The sequence below is a fragment of the Accipiter gentilis genome, chromosome 21 (assembly GCF_929443795.1).
Source record: "Accipiter gentilis chromosome 21, bAccGen1.1, whole genome shotgun sequence".
NCBI classification, from domain to species: domain Eukaryota; kingdom Metazoa; phylum Chordata; class Aves; order Accipitriformes; family Accipitridae; genus Astur; species Astur gentilis.
Window position 1 is genome coordinate 2,314,747 of NC_064900.1, and position 25,189 is coordinate 2,339,935.

At 39.0% G+C, this 25,189-nt stretch overlaps 1 protein-coding gene across 1 annotated transcript in view; it reads left to right on the forward strand.

Annotated features, from left to right (window-relative positions):
- Nucleotides 1-1,413: 1,413 nt before the first annotated feature.
- The window catches only part of SPAG17 (sperm associated antigen 17), a 103,300-nt gene continuing 79,524 nt past the window's right edge, over nt 1,414-25,189 (forward strand). The window contains exons 1-4 of the mRNA XM_049824475.1: nt 1,414-1,516; nt 9,945-10,085; nt 10,467-10,526; nt 22,294-22,425. Coding sequence (XP_049680432.1) covers nt 1,421-1,516; nt 9,945-10,085; nt 10,467-10,526; nt 22,294-22,425 — 429 coding nt within the window. The 5' untranslated portion in view covers nt 1,414-1,420. The remainder of the gene's footprint in view (nt 1,517-9,944; nt 10,086-10,466; nt 10,527-22,293; nt 22,426-25,189) is intronic.

The following is a 25,189-nucleotide window of genomic DNA, read 5'->3' on the forward strand; positions in this document are numbered from 1 at the left end:
TTCATTTACTAAGACAGTACGCAGCAGAACAAAACAATTTCCTTCAAATAATCCTTATGCATCCAAGCAAGCATACAATAGATACGAACAGGCCGGTTCATGGTTTTCACAGCTATTGTTCATGTTCTCAGAGCTGTTTGTAGGCTGACAACAGTCTTGCTGGTTTTTAACCTTCCTAAGGATCCTGAGCATACAGATCCAGGTGTGGGCATAATTAAGCAGGTGTCGTCTCCCACGGACATCATGGTAGTGCATATTTCCAGCCATACCAGCAGGATCTGGGTGCACAACCCTCTCCGGTTGGTCCTCCTGAAGCTTACATCCAGCCCTGAAAACTGAGCCGTGAAAAATCAGAAGAGTGGTTCATAATAAGGATATTCGGCACCATTATCTGTGCATTCTGCCCCACACCTCTGTCCTGTTCTGCTGCGTCGACTGGTGATCCTGCCCTGTTCCTCTTTCCCATACTCTCTCAGCGTACCTCAGCAGGCACAGGCTGCATATCCAAGACTTTAATGAAGAGCAAGGGTACGGTGGGAATGTCACACTGACTCTTTCTGTGAACGACCGAAGTCTGATTTTTTTTTTTTTTTTTTTTTTGAAAACAAAAGAAAACCTCAAAAAGAGAAAAATGGACGCCAGCCAAGAAATGGGGCTGGAGAAGATGTTTATGGGTGTTGGCAAATCTACTGTGCAGCTTTCCCATGTTATAAACGACATCACTGTCTGTGAACCCGGGGAAGATACCCTTCTGCAGACCGAGATGATAGGAGACTTGCCTGTTACGTCCCCTACGAACCTGAATTCCTGCTTCTCCGCTAAAACCGTGTCGTTTAAGGTGTTTTATTCAGCACAATTCAGGATCATCTCGGAACAAAGCTCTGACTAAAGTAGTAACGCGCTGCACAGCGGGGCTTCGAGGCTCCGACGAAATTAAAATAAAGATTCGGAGGCCGTGAGCAACAACCCTGCTCGGTGCAAGGGGGTGGGGGGAAGGGCAGCATGTGGTTTGGGGTACGTTTCACCGAACATCAAATCCCACCGAATATTTCACTCGCCTCCAGCGTGAGATCACGACACGACTCCTCTGTAATGAATTCTTTATCTTGGCAGCTCTCCTGCTTTCTCCCCAACCCTGCCTCCCTCTCCCGTCACATCTGGTAGTATTTGGAGAGCGGTTTTCGGCCGGGGAGCGGGCCCGCCCGCCTTCCCGCCTTTCTTCCCTCACACACCTGTCCGCCTTCCCGCCTCAGCCCAGCGGCTCCGTGAGGCGACTAAAGCCGCCGACCGCGGAGCTTTCCCCCCCCCCCACACCCCCCGCCCGCCTCCGCCGGCAGGAGGCACGTCCCACACGACCTGCGCCGTCCGGAAAACCCCGTCGCTAAGGAACGGTGGCGTGAAAGCCGTTTTTTTATCCGCCATGGGCCCGAAACGGTTCAAGACCGGCGGGGTGGCCTCGGCGGGGGCCGCGGACAAGAGCTGGGAGGCCGCGCTGGTGGCTGCCCGCCTCCAGGAGGTGAAGGCAGCCAAGGGGGGGCAGCGGGGCGGGCGGTCCCGGGAGTTGAGGGGGTGAAGGGGGACGACGACGGGGGTCCCGGGCTGAGGAGCGGCCCCGGTGGTCGCAGGGTGGGCCCGGGGAGGCCGGTGGATCGGCCCGGTGGGCGACGGAGCTGCTCCCCCCCGGGGCCACGGAGCCCAGCAGGTTTCTTGCTTTTCCTCCTCGGCACTTTTTTTTTTTTTTTTTAGTTGGGGGGGTGCTCTGGGTGCCAAATTTGGGCCCGGGAGTGAGCTTTTTATAAACTGCTGAACCACGAGGTTTGATGGAGGTGCTGACACAGCATTAGCTGTGGCGTTGAAAATGTGAGGCTGTAATTTTCCTGCTTGAGTGTGTGCAGCTAAAAGGCACTTTTTTTTTTCTTTTTTCTTTTACAGCGTGTGAGGATCTAAAGGCATATTTAGCTTTCCAGGTTCTATGTAAGCAATGTAATTCTAATAAATCTTGACTTGCAAGACAGAATTTGGTTTCAAAATAGGGTAGTAGTTTAGCAAACAATAATATTTGTCTAGCGTGTGTTTATCTAGCGCTGCTTCTGCAAGTGAGACAAACGACTGCCATGGCTTCCTTGTTTGATGGGTTTCTGTTGTGCCCTATTAAAAAAACGAGGTTGTTTTTTTGGTGGTCGTTGCTGGGTTTTGGGTTGCCTCCCCCCCCGCCCCCCCAATATGCCAGCAGTTCTGGTTAAGTATGAGGACTTTTGAATTCAGGTGGAGGCTTTTTAACTGGCTAATTAGTTTTCCCGAAAATGCCACAGATGTCCAAAAGTCTCTTAAATACTTACTTGCTTTTACTTTTATTACTTGGTAGTAACCATATAGTACAAGTTTAGCCAAACCAAATCACTTTTTGAAGTAAGGTGCTCAGCTAAGGCTGCTGTTTCCCATTTTTCCCTAGAATGTAGATTTTTCAGTAGAGTTCAAAGGTGCTAGAGCCTTTTCCTGCTCCTGAATCTTGCCACTACTCCAGGAGAACCTCCCTGAAGCATGAGAAGGGGGTGGAGGTTCAGTCTCCATCACCTACTCAGCTCCTGACCGTTCTCGTGCACTTACTAGCAAGGTGCCAATTAGCGATTTATTTTTTTTTTATGGTGGTGTTTATTGTGGTTGTGGATATTGTCCAGTGAATTCACTGAACAAAGTGCTTTGTTCTGCTGTTTCTACATGTAATTTATTACATTTGTTAAATGCAAACTATTGTATTGAAGTATTTTAAAAGGTAGGAAGTAAAATGCTCAAAATTTAGGAAATGCCAGAATTAGGATTATTCAGGACCACACATTGAGGCAGATGGAAAGAAATGTTGAATATGTTCACTGAATGGGGCAAGAATTCTGTAGGAAGAAATATGTGATCACCTAATTAAAGATTATCTTAATGCCCTATACCCATGGGTGCTGAATTAAGATTCCTGGGTTCCTTAATTCTGGTATTGTCCAACTGTTTTTTGTTCCAGTTAAGCCAATTCCACTTTCTCTGTCTTGTTGTTAGCAGGCGGGACCTTGGGAACTTGGGAACAACTGTCTCCCTGCTGTGGTCAACTTGAACTCAGGCTTCTGTGATGCTGGGCAGCCGCTGAGATTTCTTATTGCAGGAAAATTCTTATTCAGCTCTTACAGTCATGGGCAGGAGCATACTCTGTGCAAAACTGTCAAATGCCAACAAATCTCTTCTGAGCATGCGTGAATCAAGATTCATCAAGTATGGCCAAATGTGGCTATACTTCATGTAAATAAATGTGCTCTGTAAAAGCACATCTTTGGGACAAGTATGGCTGTGCTGCCAAATTTAATTCCTTCCTCTTCAACATGGAGGGAATGGAATAGCTTAATTACTTAATCACATAGGGGTTATTTATTAAAGGATAGACGTGATTTTTAAAAACTGGATCTTGTTCTGCAAATAGCCTAACCAGAATATCCCTCCCCACCCGCCCAGTAATCTTATAGCATACAAGATTTAAACTCGAATGTATAAAGGTCAGGAACTGAAAGTATCCTGTAAAAGAGAGTATTGAGCAACTTTAAGTGTCACCAGAGCAGACACGGTCCGCAAAATTATTTCTTATTCCTCAGTGTTGTATGTGATACACCATATGAATATGAAATTATTTGGGAGATGACAGGAACTCCTATCAATTAAATAAATTTCTCTCCTTGTAATTAATGTATAAAGAATTTTTAAATCTTTTACTTGTATCAATTTAGAGAATATTCTTTCCCTTTAGTGGAGTCAAAGGGAATTTACTAGAACTGGTTTTAAATTGTACCAGATAGACTTGAGCAATGAAATTTCATGTTTTAATGTGTGTTTATGATTTACAATATTTTATTAGTCTGATCTATGAAAAGGAATCATTTTACCAGTGGTGTTAAGATTTTATGGACGGTATGCTAACTAAAATATATTTAAATGGTATTTACTAACCAAATAATTGCTTTTACTAAACACACTGTGAAAACTGGCAAACAGACAACTTAAAAGCATGTACAGAGGAAATACGGATTTTGCAGAGCCTCACATTATAGTTTATATGCATCTTTTTTGTTTCTAATGTGCTACACAGAAGAACATGGAGCTGCCAGTTGTATTTGCCTTCAGATGTTTATCAAGATATTTTGGCTGGGTTCACTGAATAATTAAATTACAAAACATAAATTAAGATTCTTAGTTTTAAGCTTTGCATGCTTTAAGTAGTTTAAGAGCAATATTTGCGCAGTGAAAGGTGAATTCTGGGCAAATACAGCCCTCAACAATTGAGATAATTGTTATCTATTATATCTTCTTATTAGCTAGTATAACAGTATAGCAACTGGAAGCCGCATTCTGCTCTGACTTACCATCTGTATGGTTTCTCTCATTGGCGTTTTAGGGCCTGAAAATTGAACTGGAATTAAAGCTTGTAAAACCACTAAAAATGTTCTGAATAGGATGGCTCCACTTTGGATTACTATTCATACTGCTTCCTCTTTGGAGAGGAATTAACATTGAATTGAGCTTTGATACTCTCTAACCTGCCCAGATTATACAGCAAAAGCTCAGGCTCTTAAAATCAGAATCCATTAGTAATATGGGTGTTTGTCAATCAGCAGATAATGAAAGTGGACTTGCAGATTTCTTAGCAGTGATGCCCTACACAGTCACTACATTAGGGCTACAAAATTGCTGATGAGCAGCCTTTCTCAGTAACGCCAGCTGTGTTTAGTGATTTAGAAGCTCCCTCACTGTTGAAAGTAGAGTGCTAGAGGTAATATCACTCAAAGTCTTCATAAATAACTAATAAATCTCATTATTTCTGAGGCATTACTTAAAAATCAGGAGATTAAAGAACTTTTGCTGTTTGATGCTCAAATGTTTGGAGTTTTTCAAATGTTTCTCTTCAGCCATTACAGTCAAATTTGAAATTGTGCTGTAATGAACATACTAGTTGTGGTCCTAAGGAGAGAAAAAAGAAAAAAAAACAAGCAACAAAACCAAAAATAACCAATAAAAGACCCCAACCAACCAAAAAAAACCCATGAAATACCACAAGAATAAGTGATGATGCAAAATGACAGACACTTAGATTGCCTGGAATTGGTGGGGAGGCAGGGAGCGGGGTGAGATGGCTGCTTGATGCTTTTCCCGGCCAAAGAGATCTAGAAACTGGTACTGCAAAAATAAACAATATACCTGACTTGTTCAAATGTCTTCTCTAGAACAGCTGCCCTTTTGTGTCTAGGAAATGAAGCAGAGAAAGCAAGGTATGTTTAAAAAGGAAACAAAATTTTGTGAGCTACATCTGCTTTTTTCTTCAATGTGAATTGAAGTTAGAGATTTTTTTTAACATCCCTATGCTATTCCAGTAGTACTGTGGCAAATGAGATATGTAGGCTATGTGTACTGGTTTTTAACAGTTGGAAAAAATCACATTGCAGAGGGACATAGTGCAGGCTTGAGAACAAAATCAGGGGAAGATGAAACACCCTTCTGTGTTTTGTGAAAACAAGGTTTTTGGAAAGCTGCTAGCTGCTTACATGGAGCTTTCAGAGTTAGGTGGATCTTGCTAGGATTGGAGTGGCTGCACCTGAGGGAAATACAGGCTTCCCACAGAGATGGTTATTTCTAACACCGAGAGAGACTTTGGTGTGTCTCAACTCTTGACACGGCCAAGAGTTTTAAAATTGGGGGTTGGGGGCAGTGTCATTTGTGACAATGATTGTCACTGGATGTTTTCCAGTGAGAGTGGTCTGGCCTCCCCTTAATTTGAGCTTGTTTCAGATTATTTAGGGAGTATTCAGTTACCAATGCTAGATTTCCAGCTTCTTTTTTTTTTTTTCCTTTTCATTCATGTTTGAATCAGCATTGTTGCTTCTGTGGGCTATCTACTCCCTGCATTTTGGTCGTCTTTGTTCACAGTATGTAGTTCTTGCATTATACTCACAATGGCAGCCTCCCTAGACTGTTTCCATGCTTTTCCAGTGGTTATTTTTATGGTTTTCTCTATCCTGTTCTTTAAGCTGGGAACCTCATTTGAGGTAGCCTTAGGGTTACTAATCTGTCCTCTTTCAGATCCTTTCTCAGGTCTCACTTCTACAATAACATTTGAAAGAATTAAACTAAGTAGAGGAGCAGTTGTATATTGAGGGAGAAAATATTTTTAAAGTAACCATATACATTTTACTACTTTTCCTTCTCATTTTTATGTTGTGATTTTAGGTGGTGAGCTGTAGAAGCAGGGTCTGTTTCTTCTCTATCCTTTCAGTGCCTTGAACATTAAGGATACTGTTACAGTATTGATGATATAAGGGCAATATTGCAAAAATAATGGATTTTGAAGGTCAGAAAAGACCTAATGCTGCACATTCGCTGTCCTTATTAAGTTGCTGTTCTTGAGGTTCAGCTTTTCTGAAAAATCTTCAAGGGCTTCAAAATTGGTCAGTCTAGAAATAGATGACATTCTATTAATGGCTCTGGGAATTGTGGATCATTATTCGCTCTTAAAGTGTGTGTAGCTCTTTCTGGTATTTAACTAGCTCCGATTCCCAGGTATTGCACCTTTTTTACAAAAGGAATATTTTTTCCTTCGTTTTGCAGCTAGGGAGGTATGGGCTATCTCTAACATTGTTTAAATTATTACACAAAAGACCTTGCATTGAGTTGCATATACTTCTGTATAATTAAGTTAGGTGGGTTTATAATTTTCACTACAAGTTATCTTGTAGAGGCTCATTCCTTGTATTTTATTTTTAATATATTAGCCAGTATTTTGCCTATCCTATAAATATTGTCGTAGCTGTTCTGTGGAGAAGCTTTGGCAGCTTGTTTCTTTGAAGCAGAGAATTTAGAGGAGGGAGAAGATCTGGCACACTGATGTCAAGAGCATACCTTTTGCTGAGGACATATGTTTTTATGAGAATGTTTGTGTTTGGATGAATCCTAAGGTTTTTGAAAAATTCATTTTTCACAAGCAGGACTTAGCCGATGTTTTGCTTTAAGTCTGAAGGTGCCTGGGAAGTATTAGAGGGGCTAGAGAATAAGGATTTGCAGAAGGAATCTGAGGATGGAGAAAGCTGGAAGTAGGATCAGATAATGCAACTAGGGACCAGCTGGACAAGGAGACTGAGGACGAGAGCTAGGGGAGGAAGTTACAGATGTGGGAAGCATTAGGAGAAGTGGTGGAACTCAGATGAGAAACCAAGAGTGGAAATGGAAGGAGAAATGAGCTAGGGACAGTTGTGACCAAGGGGTGGAAGCATCAAGAAGAGACAGGACCAAGGAAGAGAGGTTTCACGGATATCTTTGTTGCAGAATGATGCTAATCAGTGCTAAGCAGGTTTAATTTGTGGGCACCAAGACGCCAGCATGTTTTACGGCGGAACTTAAGAAGGCATAAGGCAGAGGTTTTGGAACTCTGATGGGGATTTCTTCGCATACCTGAAGAACTGTAGGAAGCTGTGTGAGCAGGCTCTATATTGCTGCTCGCATCTAGAGTAGATCCTGGCATTCCTGAGTCTTGCTGCTCTTGTGCTGTCAGCATCTGTCTGTGAGAATTACTGGACCTCCTTCCCCTCTTTTGGTGGTCCTCATCAAAGTGGACAGCGTAGTGATACCAGTTGCTCCATTAGCTCACATCGCAGGTGGATGGTTGTTCCAAAGGCTCCGTCTCTGCTGGTGAGCCCTGGGAACATCAGGATACTGTCTCCTGAGGGCATTTCAGTCTCAATTCTGAAAGCCTAGGAAATGATGCATTTGCATAATTGCATGAGTATGGACATCTAAATGCTCTCTGTTCAAAGAATGGTAAAGTTTTTGTGTCTGACTCTTGGCAGCTATACAATGACAACTTTAACTTGAATTCAGATTAACTGCAAGTTCTGTGTGCATGTTTTGATGATAATATCGGAATACCTAGCTCTTTCATAGTGCTGTGCACCGGTGGCTATCTTGGCAGCTTTAGGCAGGAGGAGGTAATGTCCCCTGTCTTTACCCCCAGCTAGAAGGGAAAAATAAATTCAGAGTACTTGGTGTGGTCCCCACACGGGCCACTGCTGCTGCTGCTTCTCTGTTGAGTAGTGCCTGCTGCCCCAGCTCAGCTGGACGCTCTCATAAATTGCATCATGTTTGCGTTCTCCTAGAGCATCAGTGATAAGCTTGCACTCTCCTGCATTTTATAATTTTAAAAACTTAAGGTTTATTTTGTGCTGCTATAAAGCATCAAGGAAGTTTATGATGTGTGGAACTGTAGGGACCCTTTTGGATTAGGTGTCTGCTCTGCAGCTGCTTGCAGTTTCAGAAGACTACACTTAGTGACCTAGGTAATCTTTCCATCTTTTTTGTTTCTCTGAATAGTCTGTGGTTAAAAAAATGGGGCATGTATGTATAATCACATCATGCTATATTCATGTGATGTTATGCTTTGTTACCTTAAGAGTATGACAGACTGTTTACCTCCATGCAAGCATTTACTAGTTTGAAACTTAGGTCAACTGTTGCTTTCTCCCATCCCAAGCCATCAGTTACTCAAACTGCAAACATTTAGGTAGGCTTTTTTTTCAGCTAAGAGAGGGAACAAATCAAGAAGGGTACAGTAAAACTGGAAGAAGACACTTTTCCTTTTACCATTTATATCTAACTTTTTTTGGAACGGTCCTTTCCCTTACTTTACCATCAACTCAGGGTTTGTTCCTCTTTTCCACAAGGACTTTGTACATAATATACATGTATGAAAATATTTTCATCAAAATCCTGAAGTTACAAACCTCTCCTAAATTTGTCTTTAAAATCTTTCCCAGCTGTGATGCACACTGGACTGGTATGTGGCTCTGCTTAGCCTGGTCGTCATTAGCGTGACCATGTCTTGGGACTGCCTTGATGTCACTAAAGGTCTTCCCATATTTACCTTTATGCAGTTTTATTGATATCCTTGCAGTTTACACATGCAGATGTGCAATGAAAAAAAATAATTGGTGATTCCTCAAGGGTGTACAGCACAACCACTGGAAATGCTTATGGCCCAGGCACCACTGGTGCTGATAGAGAATACTCTGGAGTGGGATGTAGATGTGCTGGAGATAGCCGCTGGCTTTCTGAAAGGGATTCCAGTAGGTTAAAGCAGAAGAAATGGGAAAGAAGAGTAACCAGTAAAAGTTGCTTGAATGACATTATTTTGAAGCTTTCATGGATGTGTGTCACTAAATAACGTCTTCCAATCTTCTCATGTTCTGTGTTTCTTTAATGCTGAAATCAGATTATTTTTTTCATAAAAATGTGTATTTTACTGCAAATGTTTGAAAACTACTAGTGTTTTTCATTTGTCAATATTTAGTGAAATATAACTTGCCATCAGTAAATAATTTTTCTTGGTTCAGAATACTTAGTGAAACCGTGGTAAGAACCATGGTATTCATAAATATACCCTCATAAAACATCATACAAATAATGCTACAATTTTCAGAAAACAGTATCTGGGCATTATCTAATTTGCAGGATGAGGGAGCTGAAATTTGTTTATTTTTTTCTACAGCAAATCATCACAATAATACATGTATTCCAAATTCACTTCTTGTTTGCTTAGTGATATGTCAGAACTGCAGATGACATTTAAAAGTTACTTTATCTGTGTGTGATGCTAATGCAGCGTTTGCCTGCCAGGACGTTTGTCGAGGTTGTTAGTAGGCATTTGTGTTTTCCGTAGCATAATGCTGCCACCTGATGGCAGAAGGAATTGGGACAAAGTAGTATGTGCTTTTTCGGGTTGTGTACAGTTTATTTCAGTGTGATTAATACAGTGATGTTTAATATGTCTTAAAGGGAGTAACCACCTCTGCAGGATTACTCCTTGAAACTGCAGAGAAGCACTTTTGTTTGCTTCAGTTTTAATACCTTAAATGTTTTCTTTTGGAGAGTAGGATGACTGGAAGCCTAGCATTGCTTTCGTTGTTGGGACCAGCGTTGAGGATGAAATCCACACCAAGGCCCTGTCTCTTGCTGTGCAGGTGCCACAGCGGAAGCTCTTCAGTGTGGTAACACGTGAAGACATTTTCAGACAGGTATTCCAGGAAAGGAACATTTAATAACAAACCAAACCCTAGATCTCCCGTCTAGATACTAACTTCTTTGGTAGCTATAAATTTCTCATTCAACTGAATTACACTGTGGAAGTCTTAAAAATTCCGCTAAATGGAAAAAGAAAAGCTTTTCCGTTTTTATGTATAAGCTGGTCTGCTCCCTGCAAATAGTGAGTTTTTGTTACAGACTTTTCTTCGAGGTGCTGATCACAAAAGCTCCTTCCCTAAGGTACAGGAGTACTGTAAGATGATTTCTCACTGTTTCAGAGTGTGAGTGTAATGTTTGCAGAAGGGAATAATGAGTAAAATAATTTGTGTAAACTTAAAATCTTCTCACAGTAGAATGCCTTTATTTCCTTGCAGATCAGAGAATCTGGAAATCAAAAGGGAAAAAAGGTTAAGGATGTGCCTATGTTCTATGAGGTAGGTTAAAACATGTATTGCAGAGTCAGTGCTCTTTTACACTGAAGTAAGTACAGCTGCATGATTGTGTTATGCATACCTGGGTAAATGCAAATCTATTGGATGTAGCTGGTTAAAACTCTCAATACTTAAACTGCTTTCTTTTTGTGATACCAAGTGTTCTGTTGGACTGCTAATTAAGTGAGGATCAAGATGTCTTTTTAGGGATATGAGTTTTATTATGTTAAGAATATGTTGTGTGGTGATATTTTGATGGTGGGTGTCACAAATCACAGAAAAATTATTAGTCTGCTCTCTCAGATACTCCCAGTAATTTAGAGACTTATACCTTCATTTATGGGAATGCAGTCCCATAAACAAAAGGCCATCTCTGTGTGCTAGTATCCATTATAGTCTCAGTTTGATGTTAAATTCTAACCTGGTTTGTCTAGTCGGGTACGTCAGCGGGGTTAGGAATCATGCTTAGTACAAAGAGTACTTCCTCCTACCTTGTTAATGTTTTACTTACAGCTTGTGAGAGGTTATAAAATTCTGTGATTAATTAGAAGATTGTTTAAAATTTTCTCAGGTAGAGTTTTATGGCCCTACAGACCTGGAGCATAAAGAATTTTGGATCCCTCTAAAGAGATCTTGTTTGCGTTTTAGTTCTGCAATGACTAATAAACTTTTTATGTGTCTCAGGTTTTGGTGGACTTTATAACAGGTCTTTTTAGTTGCAGTCTGTTTTTCAGTAATGCCAGACTACTATCTGAACAAGTCCCTTTGGAATTATTTACCACTGACATGACTGTGAATTTTATGCAATTAACCCTCTTCGTTTAGGACTAGCCTCCCAGGCAAACTCACCCTTGTATTACCTGGTATGTAAAACCTCTTCAGTCCTACTGACAGAAGGATTTTGAAGTCTAGCTCTAAGCAGAAGCTTTGTATGATACCTGTATTTAATTACTAAGAGCAATTTTCCTTGTGAAGTGGATACTTATTAAATTCCAGCTGTCAGTGCTGTGTCTCATTAGCTACTTACTTTACTCCTCAAAGACATTTTTTTCCTCCCCTCCTTTAACAGAGAATATAAAATGCCTGTTCTGACCTTTTGCTTGGACTCAGTTTCCGTTCTGGCTGTAGCAAATTAAAAGATTGATCATGTTGCCACAAGCATTAAGATCCTGCCTCTCTGGGCAGAATTTACTCCTGAGCGTTCACTTAAAGTCCATGTGCGGTTTGTGCATTCAAAGCTTTCACTGCAGTAAGGATAAACAAGTACGAGGTTACCACAGAACACAGGGTTGTGAAATGTTCTGAGAGGAGCATTTCTGTCTTCACTGCATATGGTTCTTTTCTCTGTGGTAGGATTCAACACACTGGCATTTCCACAAGTGCATATTCATTTCTAGGGAGACTGTAAATGAGATTCCTGATGTTTAATGCTCTTTGAACATATGACATGTACATGTGTATCAATTTGAGACTGATGACATGCATAGTAATGTGGTTATTAATGTTATTAACATTTTTACCCATGTCATTGGTCTTGCATGCTGCTTCTACTGAAATGCAGGGGGTTTTAATAAATTTCAGTGCAGCAGTCTGCAGTGCCTACAAGTCAAGAAACTTTAACAAACTGCTCTTGGTATACTGCAAGCTAATCATGTATCATATTAAAATAATCCCTGTTGTCTATTCTAAATTATTTCCCTTCGGGGTTCCTCTCATCTTACTGTGTTGCATTTCATATCACTCTTATTGTACAAAGTGAAGAGGATCAGGGCAGGGTTTATGAATATGTAGCTAAAAGATTTCAAATCCAGGAGAATTAGGTGTCTAACACCTTTTCTGTCTCTTAAGTGACTTGATGGGAGTAGGAGTCCTGACTGGTAATTTGGTGCTAATTCCAGCACTTCATTAAATAATGTTAGGCTAAGTCTCCCATAAAGATGCCGTGGAAATGATTTTTTTTGTTGTTTCTATATGGAAGGGAAAATGTTACGCTTCCTGTAAAATAATAACAGATTTTGTAATAAATCAGATTAATTTATCATGTACAGTTTTTCCAACAGACAAGACCAAAAACTACAGTATGTTTGAATAAAATAGATCCATTTTATAAGTGAGGTATGTGTCTCTTATCGTTTATGTACCTGTTTTGTCAGCTTTCTATTAAGGTTGGTAAAATCATGTGTAATTAAGGTGCTTTACCACTAAAAAATATGATAGTGTTTTAGTTTCCAAACTTTGAATTTTGGAAATCTATTCAAGCCTAAATTTTCCATACTAGATTTGTTCATGAGGATGATTTTTTTTTTTCTTTTCCTTCCTTCTTGAAAATTCTGGTGAGATTGAGTTCAGGGGCTCTGTGGATGGAAGGATTTTTTTTTTATTTTATTTTTCTTGTAAGAGTTGTTTTCCAGTTTTGTTGGACTCACTGGGACAGGGTCAGGAAATTTGCCTTTATGTTACCCAGGAAATTTTGAGAAGGGATCTTGTCCCATATTCATAAAGGAACAAGCTGGAGCTGGGGAGTAGTACCATAGTGAGAAAAGACTGTGAAAGAAGATGGAGCCTCGTGTGGCCCCTTCATGTGAGAAGACTGGAAGTAGATAGATGGCATTGCTGAAAATGGACAGTTGAGTAAGGGACATGGCCATGAGAGAGAGAGAGAGATGGAAGGGAGAGAAATGTGGAACAATTTTGTGATTCTCTTGGATAAGCTGAGATGCTTGGGTCGTGGAAAGATGAAAAAAGCACAAGTGACAGAGATGAGAGCAGTTTTGTTTGGTTGTGGATCCCAGAACACTGCTTTCAAAATGTGTCCTTGTGCTTGTGAAGCCAGCAAAACTGAGGTCTTCTAACAGCAGCATCCTTCCATACTGCTCTGGCTCGTCTCCAGGACAAACCATCCTGTGTAATCGAACAGGCTTAATTGCAATTAAAAATATTAATCTTTATTCCACTACCTGTCAAGAATTAATATATTAATTCTGGTTTCTCACAGCAAGGCTCCTACCTACAGCTGTCAAGCTGAAAAATATAATCAAATCAGGTGCCAAATCCAAATCATGGCCCATTCTCATCCTGAAATTCTGTAAGGCTGGAGCAGAATAAATCAGTTGTAAATAAATATTTCCCAGCTGTTAATCACTGGATAGATGGCTAACTCTGCTGGCATCTCCGGCGTTTTGAGGATGGGAGGCAGCATGAGCAGTGTGCGCTGCCCTCCAGAATGCTGCCCTCTGCAATGATCAGCGTTACACTGCCAGTACTTAAAATACTTATGTTATTCTAGTTTCCCTTTTTTAAGCGTTGGTGTGACGTCATCTTGCTTTCCTTACTTTAAATTGCCCTTGTTCTCCAAGAGTCGGATAAAGTCAATATTCATCATCTAAAGAGCTCCTCAGCTACCTGGTTTTAACACTTCTTTGTTTATATTGTCCAGGTCTACTGGGTTTTGGTATGCTTACCTTTAAAAGCTGCCTTTTTGCAACTTTCTATTGATACAGTTGGAAATAACTGCTTATTAATGAAGTGATACAACCATGTTATCTGCTGATTTTCCTAATATAGAGCAGAATAATCACTGATTAGCCCTACTTTTCCTGCATCTTTATGTTTCCATTTAATACCAGACCAGTGCCATGTTAATGATATTTTTTTCCTGATAGAGTTAAAAAAAAAAAAAATAAATCTTTTGTTGTCCTTATCTCTGCAGGCATCTGTTGTCTTTCTCTTATTTTTCTTGCTTTTCTTCCTTAAATCTGAAATAGTGAGGACTTTTAAATCAGGCTATCCGGGATCTTGTTACCCATGTGATTGCACTGAATTATCTCTGTGTGATTCTTGCATGTGACAAGCAAGCAAACATTAGCTTGCACGTCAACATGCTGGAACTGTTAGTAAACAGAAGAGAATATAGAATTTTGATGACAAATTGTTCTGCTTCTTGCCATTGCTGGCTGAACACAGGACCTGTTTGATTCTCCTGTTGACTTGCTTCCAGATCTGCATGGCAAAGGGTTTTCATACAAAACCTCACTTTATTTACCTCCTTGCTAACAGGGAAGTAGTATCAATGCAGATACTTCAAACTTCTGGACTGATAAAAGCAGGAGAAGTGCCAGTTTTACTGTCTGAGTCAAAATATGTAACAGCCAACCCATATCACCAGGCATATTGAGATATCAACCTAGTTATGCCGTTTCCACAAACAAGCCAAAGAGACCCCCAAATTAAATCCTTCTACTGCCAAGCATTATATGCACAGTTTTGCTATTAAAATCCAGTTCAGTCGAGTGCTTGCATATAAATCTTAATTAGTTCACGCTTTGTACAGCTCATTTTGAGGACTAAAAAGTTATTGGTTAGAAATGGAATCTTGCATTGTTTTAAAATTATTTACATGGTACATGGGCTCTTTAGTTTGTTTTTTTCCTCTAAGATTATGCTGTCAGAATCCTTGGGAAATTGTGTAATGTTCACAGTACTTCTTGCCTTAATAGGCAATAGGCTATAACAGAGAAGGATCCTTGCGTTTTCTAGGTATAAGTGAGAAAGATTCCTCTCCTATCACTTCCAACACAAAATACATAACTCAAGATATTAAGAACTTTTGTAGGACAGTAAAACATAACAATCAACAAGCTGAAGGGGAAAAAAATGGAATTAATTTAGCCAGGAAGCAGTGGATTTAAAGCAGTCTTTAAGCATTTCTGTGAATTAATGCTTTGCTAGAAGGGTGTAAAATGTAGACTTAAGAAGTTAGGGTTGTTGCTGGTAAGACTATTTGAAGTGCTGGTCATGGCATGATGTAAAGAGAAGGTCCACTTTAGATTGGAACTGAGCATGTAGTTCCTGGGATAGGTGCTCTTACTCTATTATGTAATTTTTTTTATTTATGTATATATTGTACTATATATCATTGTATGATACATAATTTTACCATATATAGTTATATAATAGATATATTTTAAATATATATTAAAAAGTCTGTGTGCATGTGCGTAATTATTCAAAACTGTCTTCTATTATTTACCCCAATGGCATGAATTTTGTTCAAGAAACCAGTTGAGAATAGCTATTCTATTTCTAAATAAATTTTATATCCTCTTTTCAGTAGGTCTTGAATACCTCATACCTTTCTATTGTCTTATACCTTTCTATTGTCTTATGTCCCTTTTTTAGACTCTCTTATCATCTCTAACAATATCTTCATCCCTTTTTCTAAATTCTCTCATCATTGTCCCTAACAATATCTTCAGAAAAAAAAAAAGAGTGTAAGAGGGCAGCACTAGGGACAAGGAGTATGCGTTTATTTTGTGTTAAGGACGTTATAGTAAATTCCTAGGGCAGAAAAATCAAAAGTTTTGGGTTTAGCTTGATGAGAAAACAGAACTCTTAATGTCACAGACATAATGCTTATGGCAAGGAATATTTTCACCCAAGAAGTACAAGTTGTGTGGCATCTGGAGCAGAGCAAAGACTCATAGCTAGGATATGTGTCACTGAAGAAAAAAGTTTCGGAAATAATGCTAGTCAGGAGTATTTTTAAGGAAGCCTTTTGGTTTCTTGTGGAAACATATAATTAAAGGTGACATTTTTGTGGAAGTGTATAGATTTTGACAAAATGCTATCAGAAAGATTGTGGTCAAGAATAGGCCTTCTCAAAAGTAGAGATAGTCGTATTAAAACCCAACCTTCTCAGGCTAAAAATGTATGTCAATAGAATTCTATTTTGCAATAAAAGTCAGAAGATTTTGTTTCCATTCCACTGTAGAGCAAAATTAATTTTAAAAGTTGTTGTAAAATGGAACAGCTCAGGAGCCAAAACTTTTCTGATGTCATTGTTTTGATGAGAGGGTTTGACAGTAGAAACAACTTTGGCAGCCGTGCTGAATGGTCAGTAGAATAGAAAGATTTAATTTTATTTTTCATTCCAGTACAGAGCAAAACAAATACTGCAGTCTTAAATGTCATAATAAAATGGAACAGTTCTCCAGTCACCCTTTGTCAAGTGCTATTGTGTGCATGCAAGTTAAGACAATTTTATTGCAGAAGGACTTGGCCCTTACACTGTATAGATATGCAGAAGATTAATGCTCAAGAAACAGTTGGGAATTGTTGTTAAATGAAGATGCTTTTCAGGGAGGTACTGGCTCCAGGAAAGGGTAAGAGACTTTAAATCCTGCTGTGGGCACTATCTACTTATCTGTTGTCAACACTGTTGTATCTGTTACCAAGCTCCTACCAGGTACATTGTAGTACAGAATATAATATGTTTTGTAAATGATCCCAGTGCATGAGGTGGTACATTTACCTGAGATATTTATTGTCTTGTCTTCTGAGGAGAGTTTAACTGCTCTGCTTCCTGGGTCCAAGTATCTAAGTCAGTTTACTTAAAAGGATGCTAAGGAAAAAAATTGTTAGCTTAGGTTTAGGAAATTTCACAACTCCCATTGGTCTTCAATAATTTGTGAATATCAATATGAATGAGCCTTATCGAAGACTACCAGTGTCTGTGTATTAGCTGAGGGCAGATTTACCCCCATCTTTATCTCACAGGAGACCATTACAAGCAATTCAGTTTGCTGCCAACTGAATAGGGACAATTTATGTCTGTGCCAAACTATTCCAAACAGACACTGTCACACCCCAGGCCAAAAATCTTTGGCATCTTCAGATGAACTGCAAACTTGGGTTATCCACATTCCTCCTAGTTAATGTTAAGGTAGTCCAAGATTTTCTATGTCTTGAAGATTTTACTAGAACTCACTGAGAAAAAGCTACATGAGCTTCTGCCTGTCCTGTTCACCTTAATTCTTACTTCATAATGCCTTTCACTGGTGGACTTTGTAGTGCTTGCTAGATTGCTTGGATAGACAATTGCCTTGCTAGCACCAGTGTCCAAGAGAGTAGAATATCATTGTCAAATGCCTTCTCATAACTTGGCCAAATGGAAACAAAAGAAAATATCCTGACAAAAGAAAAGGCATTCATCTGCCTTTCCAGAATAGCAAAGATCTTGCCTAGTTCTATGTTCTGTATGCCTTGTCCAGTACAGATGTCTTAATGACTTAGGTCATCTTAGTGGCATTAGAGGTGCGTGTGTGTGATGAGGTAAATAGTTCTAAGCCTCAGATAACAGCAAAGGGATTCTTATTTCAAATATAGGAAACCCACGCCACCTAAAAGAGAATAAAATATTACCCAGCGTAAAGACATACCATCGTGTCTTTGCATCAGCCTTTGCCATCATCAGAGCATCTGATGCCACTGTGTGATCAATAGTGGCCTGTGTAGTCCTTTGAGTTATCACATTGTATGCCTTCCATTTGGGATTTATTTATTGCATGAGACTGAACTGTTGTTGCTATGACCCAATCAGTCCTAGCTCTTGTATGAGCTCTTTAATAAAGCCAAGGTGAAAAGTAATCCTAATTTTTATGTAATGTATTTTCTCATTTTTACTTAAATTAGGTTATTCACCTGTTTGTATTTCCCTTAAAAGATTATTTAAGTACTTGTAACGCTACGACACATATGCTGTACACATGTCTTAGTTCTCATTCTGCATTGCTGAGATTAAACCAGTTAAGGTATGCCCTCAGGTTGCGCATTTTCTGTAGAGAAAGGTTTAAAGGACAGACCTTCTTACAAGGGGTATTTCTAACTAGGTTTCTGCTAACCAGATCAAGCTGTATTGTGATTTGGCAAAAACCACTCGCTCGTATGAGTGACAAAATGTTTTTCTAGGGCACAAGCAGCCATTGCTGCTGCTTTGAGAAATGTTCTCACAATAGAAAAGCAGATATTTAGTACATGAACAGCATATGTATTTGCTCAATATTGCTCAATAGTGAAAGTGTCCTGTTCTTATTTTAGTAGGTTTGTTTGAAAAGGACTCTGAGGGTGGAAAAAGGAGTCATCGAATCCACTTCAGTTTTTTTTAATTCTCTGGAATACATGTTGGTAGAGTCTTCACTGATTAATGCAGCTAATTCATTAGCTTAGCTTAAGTTTTACAGTCTAACTTGTGGATACATAAGCTGTATATGGCACTCTGTTCAGATATCCAATTGATTTACTGATTTATATGAGTCCTTCCTTAAGCTCAGTTTGAATTGTGAGTCATTAATTCAACAGTGAAGGATAATGATTAAGGAGGTGATCTTTTGACATCATAGTTGGGAAGAGGTTCTGAGAGGAAAAATGAAATTAGGTGAATGGTCTGATAGTAGAGACTAAATTGCATTTCAACACACTGCAGGTGTGATCTGAAAGAAGTTGTTTCAGTTAGCTCAGCGCCTTCCTGGTATTCTTTCAAAATGATTGTTTGCAGTATGGTATAGTCAATGAAATGGCATCAGCAGATTCAGAAATATTTAACAGTATGTGTAAAGAAGTCTTCTTTGGACAGAAGAAATTTGTCAGTATGACACATGCAGCTTTTGTTCAGTAGTCTTTCTTGAAAGCTGCTTGTGAGGAATTCGTGATACTGATGGCAGATTGTAATAAGTGAAGTTTGCTTTTTTTTTTCCCCTGCTTTTCTTAGCTTGCTCAGGAAAATACATTTGAACAGTAAATAATAACTTGGTTGGTACGTATAATCCATCTAGCCTCTCGACTGGAGGCTCTCCTGCTTCAAATGGACTTCAACTGTGTCAGCTTCAGAAAGCTCACCCTGGATATGGGAGAACTACACTACGAAATGGGCTGACCACTGTTCATAGCAAGTGATGCTACTGCTTCCAAGTAGTGAGAAAGCTATGAAAGTTGATAAAGCAATTTATCAATTTGAAAGCTTTTCTGATTATGATTTAGCAGCTGCAATGATTCTGTATATTGAAAAGGAGACATTTCAAAGAAAGATACCATAAAAACTCTGGCTTTAAATGTTTCCCTAACTTTTAAGACCCACCTCCTATCTCAATGCACTGGCATCTTCCAGTAGTATAGTGTCACTTACAAGCACTCATGCAGCGCTTGACTGGCTTGAAATACGTGCCCTTTGCACCAGGCAGCTCGATCTCTGCATGGTTCAGACTGCCACCATATGAGATCAAATACTGCATTGCTGAAGCCTTTCTGCACTTTGCAAATGTGACCCCTGCTGTGTGAGGAATGCTAAGTTTCCTCTTCCTTTAAAGGAAAAGAGGCCCTACCTAACTGAGTTGGTCCATCCAAGTTTCCATGGTTTCTCACATAAGAAAAAGGTCATCACTGGTGGGATGAGGAATAACTGATCTGAAATGAATCCACTTCATAGTATCCCAAAAAATTCCTTCTATACTCCTACCAAGTCTTTGTCTTCAGCTTTTTTTCTTATTGAGGCTCTGTGGATTCTTAACTGTTTATGCCAGGTGCCTGCATAACTCACAGGACCACAGATGACGTAAACATGCACAAGTGTAATAAATCTAATTTCTTTTATGTACTGTACATGGATTGGTCTATGTTCTGTCTTTAAACTAGCAGTGATGAAGGATTGTTTTTTATTGCCTTACGTAAAAAGCAGATTTTACTTTGCTGTATGAAAAACTATTTGCTTGCTTTGTATTGCCAAATGTAGTGTGCTCATTTTATCTTGGTCTTATTCGTCTGACCTCTCTCCACAGTCATGGAATGTACTTCTGTTAAATAGTTTGGTTTATACTTCTGTAATGCCTCACGTAAGAAAACTTGTTCTTCCCACCCACTCAGATTTGTCCAGCTTACTATAGACCTTGGACAAGTCTCTTCATTTCTGCATTCTCTATCTACAGAATAGGAATAATCATGATGCATTGCTTTTGAGTGGTAAAATGCTTTGAAATTCTTGGGAAGAATGGGTTGTAAAAGAGTCGAAGCGTTCCTTCCTTCTTCCATGAGCAATAAATCAGTGACTGCCATCCAGCCGGGTTACTATATATACACTTTTCAGGAACCCTTCCAGAATCCCTCTGTTTCCCCGCTATTGTGTTTCAAGAAATGTGCAACTCATCTAGATTAGGCAATTGGGAAGCATCCCTTTCCATAGGCTGTTAACACCACTTCTGCAAGAGAAACCTGTATGAGAATTTTTCTCTCCAAGGGAAATTACTGTGATGTTTCTACCAAAGCATCTTTCTTTCAGGGCACAGATTTGCTTAGCTAGCTCTGGGTGACTATTTTTTGTTGGAATAGCTAGTAGTTTCTAATGTGCCTACTGTCTATGGGAGTTTTTAAGTCTGTTCTTAACATGTCCTTGATTTTTCTGCTGTGACTCTGAAGTCAGTGGGAGTCTTTCCAGAAGCCTTCTATGGTTGGCTTATTGAGATAGTGACCAGTAAGTAGTCTGAATACAAAAGATGTAAAGCAGAACTGATCTTAACCATGATGTGTTTTCCTATATGTATGTTAAGGAGATCACTAGGTTTATTAGTGTTGGAGGGGCAGGATTGTTTTGGGAGGGTTTATAAATGCAAATATTGTGGTTGTTTTTCCTCCCTGTTGCACGATTCAGAAAAACCTGAATTTTAAGAGATTTCTTTTTCTGTACCTTGCTTTCATTTGTATAAAACAATAATTTGGCATATAATAGTCTGGATTCCATTTTGGCTTTGTTTTATTCAGAGAAGCATTTTTAGTGGCTACGTTTGCTTACCTAGGTTTTACTTGAGAGGTGAAACTTTCTAAGCTGGGCAAGAAGCTATGAAAGCTCAAAGCTAATGGTGGTGTTTGCATTAGACAAGACACAGTTCAGTGACATGCAGTGTGCACCTTCATTGTCTGAACGTTAGCAAGCAAAATTGACACCATATGTGCCCAACTGTAATTGCTCCAAGAGGGGAAAAGAGAAACATGTCAGAACATTTGAGTAACACCTAATTCAGCCCATGGTTATAAATAAAGCTGATGGTTGCTTAAAAACAAAAGTAGGAAAATATTATGGTTATATTATTCCTCAACAGCGCTTCCTACATAGGTGAACTTTATTACAGAGACAACACAAGTGAAAAGAAACATATAACAACTTTTTATGGTATTTTTACGTTATTTTATTTTTTTCGCAGTAAATAAAGTGGTTATGAGGCTCCAAGGAAAACGGCCCAGATGTTAGTGAGTTGTATGAAATTTAGTGGAAACAAGCTGTAAAAAACATAGTCATAAAACAGCCTGTCAATGCCACACATCTGGACAATGCAGCTGTATGTTCCCGCTGCTGTCATCACCCTAAGAAAACTCAATAGCCTTATTTCACCCCAATTAGGCTGCATACCAACAGAATCAGAATTACACAGGGAGGGGGTATATTTTCACCAAGACAGACCCTCTCAAATTCCCTTCAAGGAGTTTTTATCTTTCATTCAGGGCTAGTGCCTCAGACACTAGTCACTTTGTAAACAGTACTCCAAACTACTCCCCTTGATTTGCTATCTGTTAAATGCTTTTTAATTTATTACTTTATAATAAGTAGTTGCTTAACGTTGCTTCTTTGTTTGAAACCTAAAAAAATGACATTTTACTGTGAGAACTGTGTGTCTGTTGACCTTTAGATAAATCACAGAAGTTTTCTCCATTCTAGTTTTATCTCACACTATAGCAGATATAACTTCATTTGAGGTCTTAGGAACCAAAGAATAGCTATGCATCTTACTGATGTGTTGTTTTTCTGAAAGGGTGGCCATTTTGACCCACGCATTGTACAATGTGCAATAGCACTTCCTCATTTCAGCATGCAAAATATGTGTCAAATGCAATATTAAAACTATACAAGTAACAGTTATTTTTTTTTTTGGGGGGGGGGGTGTCTCTGCAGGTGATAGAAGTAGCCAAAGCCATTCTGGATAGTGGTGAAGAAATTCCTGTAACACTAACTGGAAAGCTGTTGAAATTTCAACTGCTTTGTCTCAAACAGAAGGACCTTCAGAGAAGAGAAGCTGAAAAGAAGGTACTATAGTATGCCTTACAGAGGATGCTTAATTAACTTTATGAAGACACTTCTATTCTAGTGCTGTTTCCATAAATTCAGCTTTCTCCTCATGCTTAACTTCCTGGATCTGTTACTGAAGAGAAATGAAAATGGACATTTATCCTTTTAAGTTAATTAGATTTTGGGGAAGAAGCCTGCAATTACTCAAGTGCAGGCGAGACAAGGGGAAAAAAAAGAAAAAAAATATTGTGGCAGAACTCTTTGCTAGAGTGAGAAGTAGTAATGTCTTAGCTGAGTCTTAGGACCAATAGAAAATAGAGCTAGGAACTGGCTTCATCTGAGCATATCTCTGCTGAAGTAAAGGTAGGAGAGATTATTACTTGAAAGGTATCAAAGTTAGATGCGGAGCAGCACTATGAAGAAGTTACTATCATGAATCACCTCTCTGGAGGAAATTTGGAGAAGTTACCTGTTCCATCCTCCAGCACTAAGGCAGGATAAAATTTACATGAACTATTCCTGGCAGATGTTTGTTGAACCTCTTCTTAAAACCTTCTACTGCTGTGCTTTCACTTTTCTACAGCAATCAGTATTACTGCTCAACTATCTCTGCAATGTACCCATTTGGAAAAGGTTTCTAACCTTACCAACCCCGCGCTAATTTAAACCCATTGCTGCTTCACTTCTAACTGTGTATGGGGACAACAGTTCTTACCCTCCATTCTGCAGAAATCTATTACGTATTTAACTAAACAACCCCAAATATGTGTCATGGTTTCTAGTTTTTGATTATGCTTGTTCCTTTCCTCTGAACTCTTTCCAAATAGTTCATATCTTGAAGTCTGCTTCTCAGAATTGGGTACCACATTTCCCAGTGTTCCCAAAACTCACTTCCACATATTCTCGAGGTGGTCACTACTAGCTCCAAGATTGCCTCAGACAGATTGCTTATGTGTTCCAGGAGGAATTTCACAAAGCTTGCACAGAATCACAATCAGATCAGACCTCTTAATTGCTTTTTAACTTCTGTAATTTAAAAAAAAAAGTTGTCAGATGTACATTTCAGCAGCTTACTGAACAATTGATCTTTGCTATAGTCCTTTTCCAGCAAGCGTTCACGCAGCTGAAGACCATTATCAGAAAGTCATGTAATTGCTGCAATAGTTTACCCTGTTAATTGATCAAAACTATAATGTAAAATGTGATGACATGGAGACTTAAGCAGTCTATGCATGTAAAAGATGCAAGAAGAAAATGGTTTCACGGATTTTGTGTAGTTGAAAAGTCTGTAAGTCTCTTTAGTGATAATTCTATTTGTAGGAATAATTGGTGGATGAAGTATAGCACACAAGTACAAGAACTTGAAACGCTAGGTGATAAATTAAAGTTGTGTCCTGTTCCGACAGAAGTCAATTGCAAAATTGGTTAGCAAATGATAATGCAAGATAAAAATAAATGAAGAATCTGAGGAAAAAACCCAACATGTTTTCAATCTGAAGAGAAATTGAGAGGGTGAAGCTATAGAACAGGGGTTTTTTTATAGTGAATGGAGAAAAAATGGTTTTACTCTTAGGTATCAGTCAATGCTGATAAGTAAACTGTAAAAGAAGAATTTGAAGTTTAAAGATTAGGCACTTCAATATTAAAAGGGAGCCTTTAGCTTTGATTTGGCAAGATTACTCCTGTAAATATAATTTTATTTCCCTGGAGAATCTGAGGATAGTCGGTATTGAAGGCTGAAGAATCTCTGGAACTTACAATTTCTTCTCTGTTTTAGCCAAGCAATCTGGACAAAGTTGTCACCTCCTCTGGATTATATCTATATCAAAGTGTGACAGGCAAACATGAGAGCAGCAGTTGAAGGACAGAAAGAGTCAAGAATTTGGAGGTCTCCTGGCTATGAGGATGCTCTGCAGTACAGAATGGGCAGAAACTGGCTTTTAATTTAGAATTCTAACTCTACATTGTCTGCCATAAAAATTTTAATCCTTTCCAACTAGGTTGTACAGTACACGTTCCATTGCCAACAACTCGCGGGTTGAAATCAGATTTTACAGTTCTCAGAAAGCCAACATAACTGGTGTCTTTTCTAAAAAACAATGGACAGTTAATAGAATGGAATGGCAGAAGAAAAACAGCAAGTGAATAAACAAAAATAAACCATTATGAAATTTCTGCACTTCATTAGGAGCAGAAGCTTGTCATAAATTGACAGGAGTATGCGTTTAAATTAGTATGCAGAAGAGACGAAGTGTCTCAATTAGAAAACTGAGGTAGTAAGATTCCGTAATATGAAGCTTAAAATAACAAAATTACAGAATGTAAAGCTAATGGAAGATTAGAAACTCCGCAAAAAGCTGCACCTTATACGGAAGGAGAAATATGACATTGAGAGGAAAAGGAAAGAGTCCTAGAAAGGAGATGCTTTAACTTCCTGAGGTATTAAGGTCAACTAGTGTTCTTTGTTGGAATCTTGGCAAGTTCAGGAATGTCTCTGCTTATTTGAGATTAATTACATAAAATGATGCAGATGCAATAGATAAAGCTGATTGTGAACTTTGTAGCCTGATGATTATATCATGTTTTGATGTGTTCAACAGCTTAGAATTCAAAGTAGTACTATCAAAAACTTTGGTTTGAAATGTCCAAAGTGGAATAAATTTGAAAGAAAATAATAAAAGCATCCAAATCCCCCATTTCACAGCACAAATAGTTTCAAGAATCTCTTGAAAGCATTCCTAAATTTTACAGAAAGGGAATGTGTAAAGAAGGGAAAAGCAGG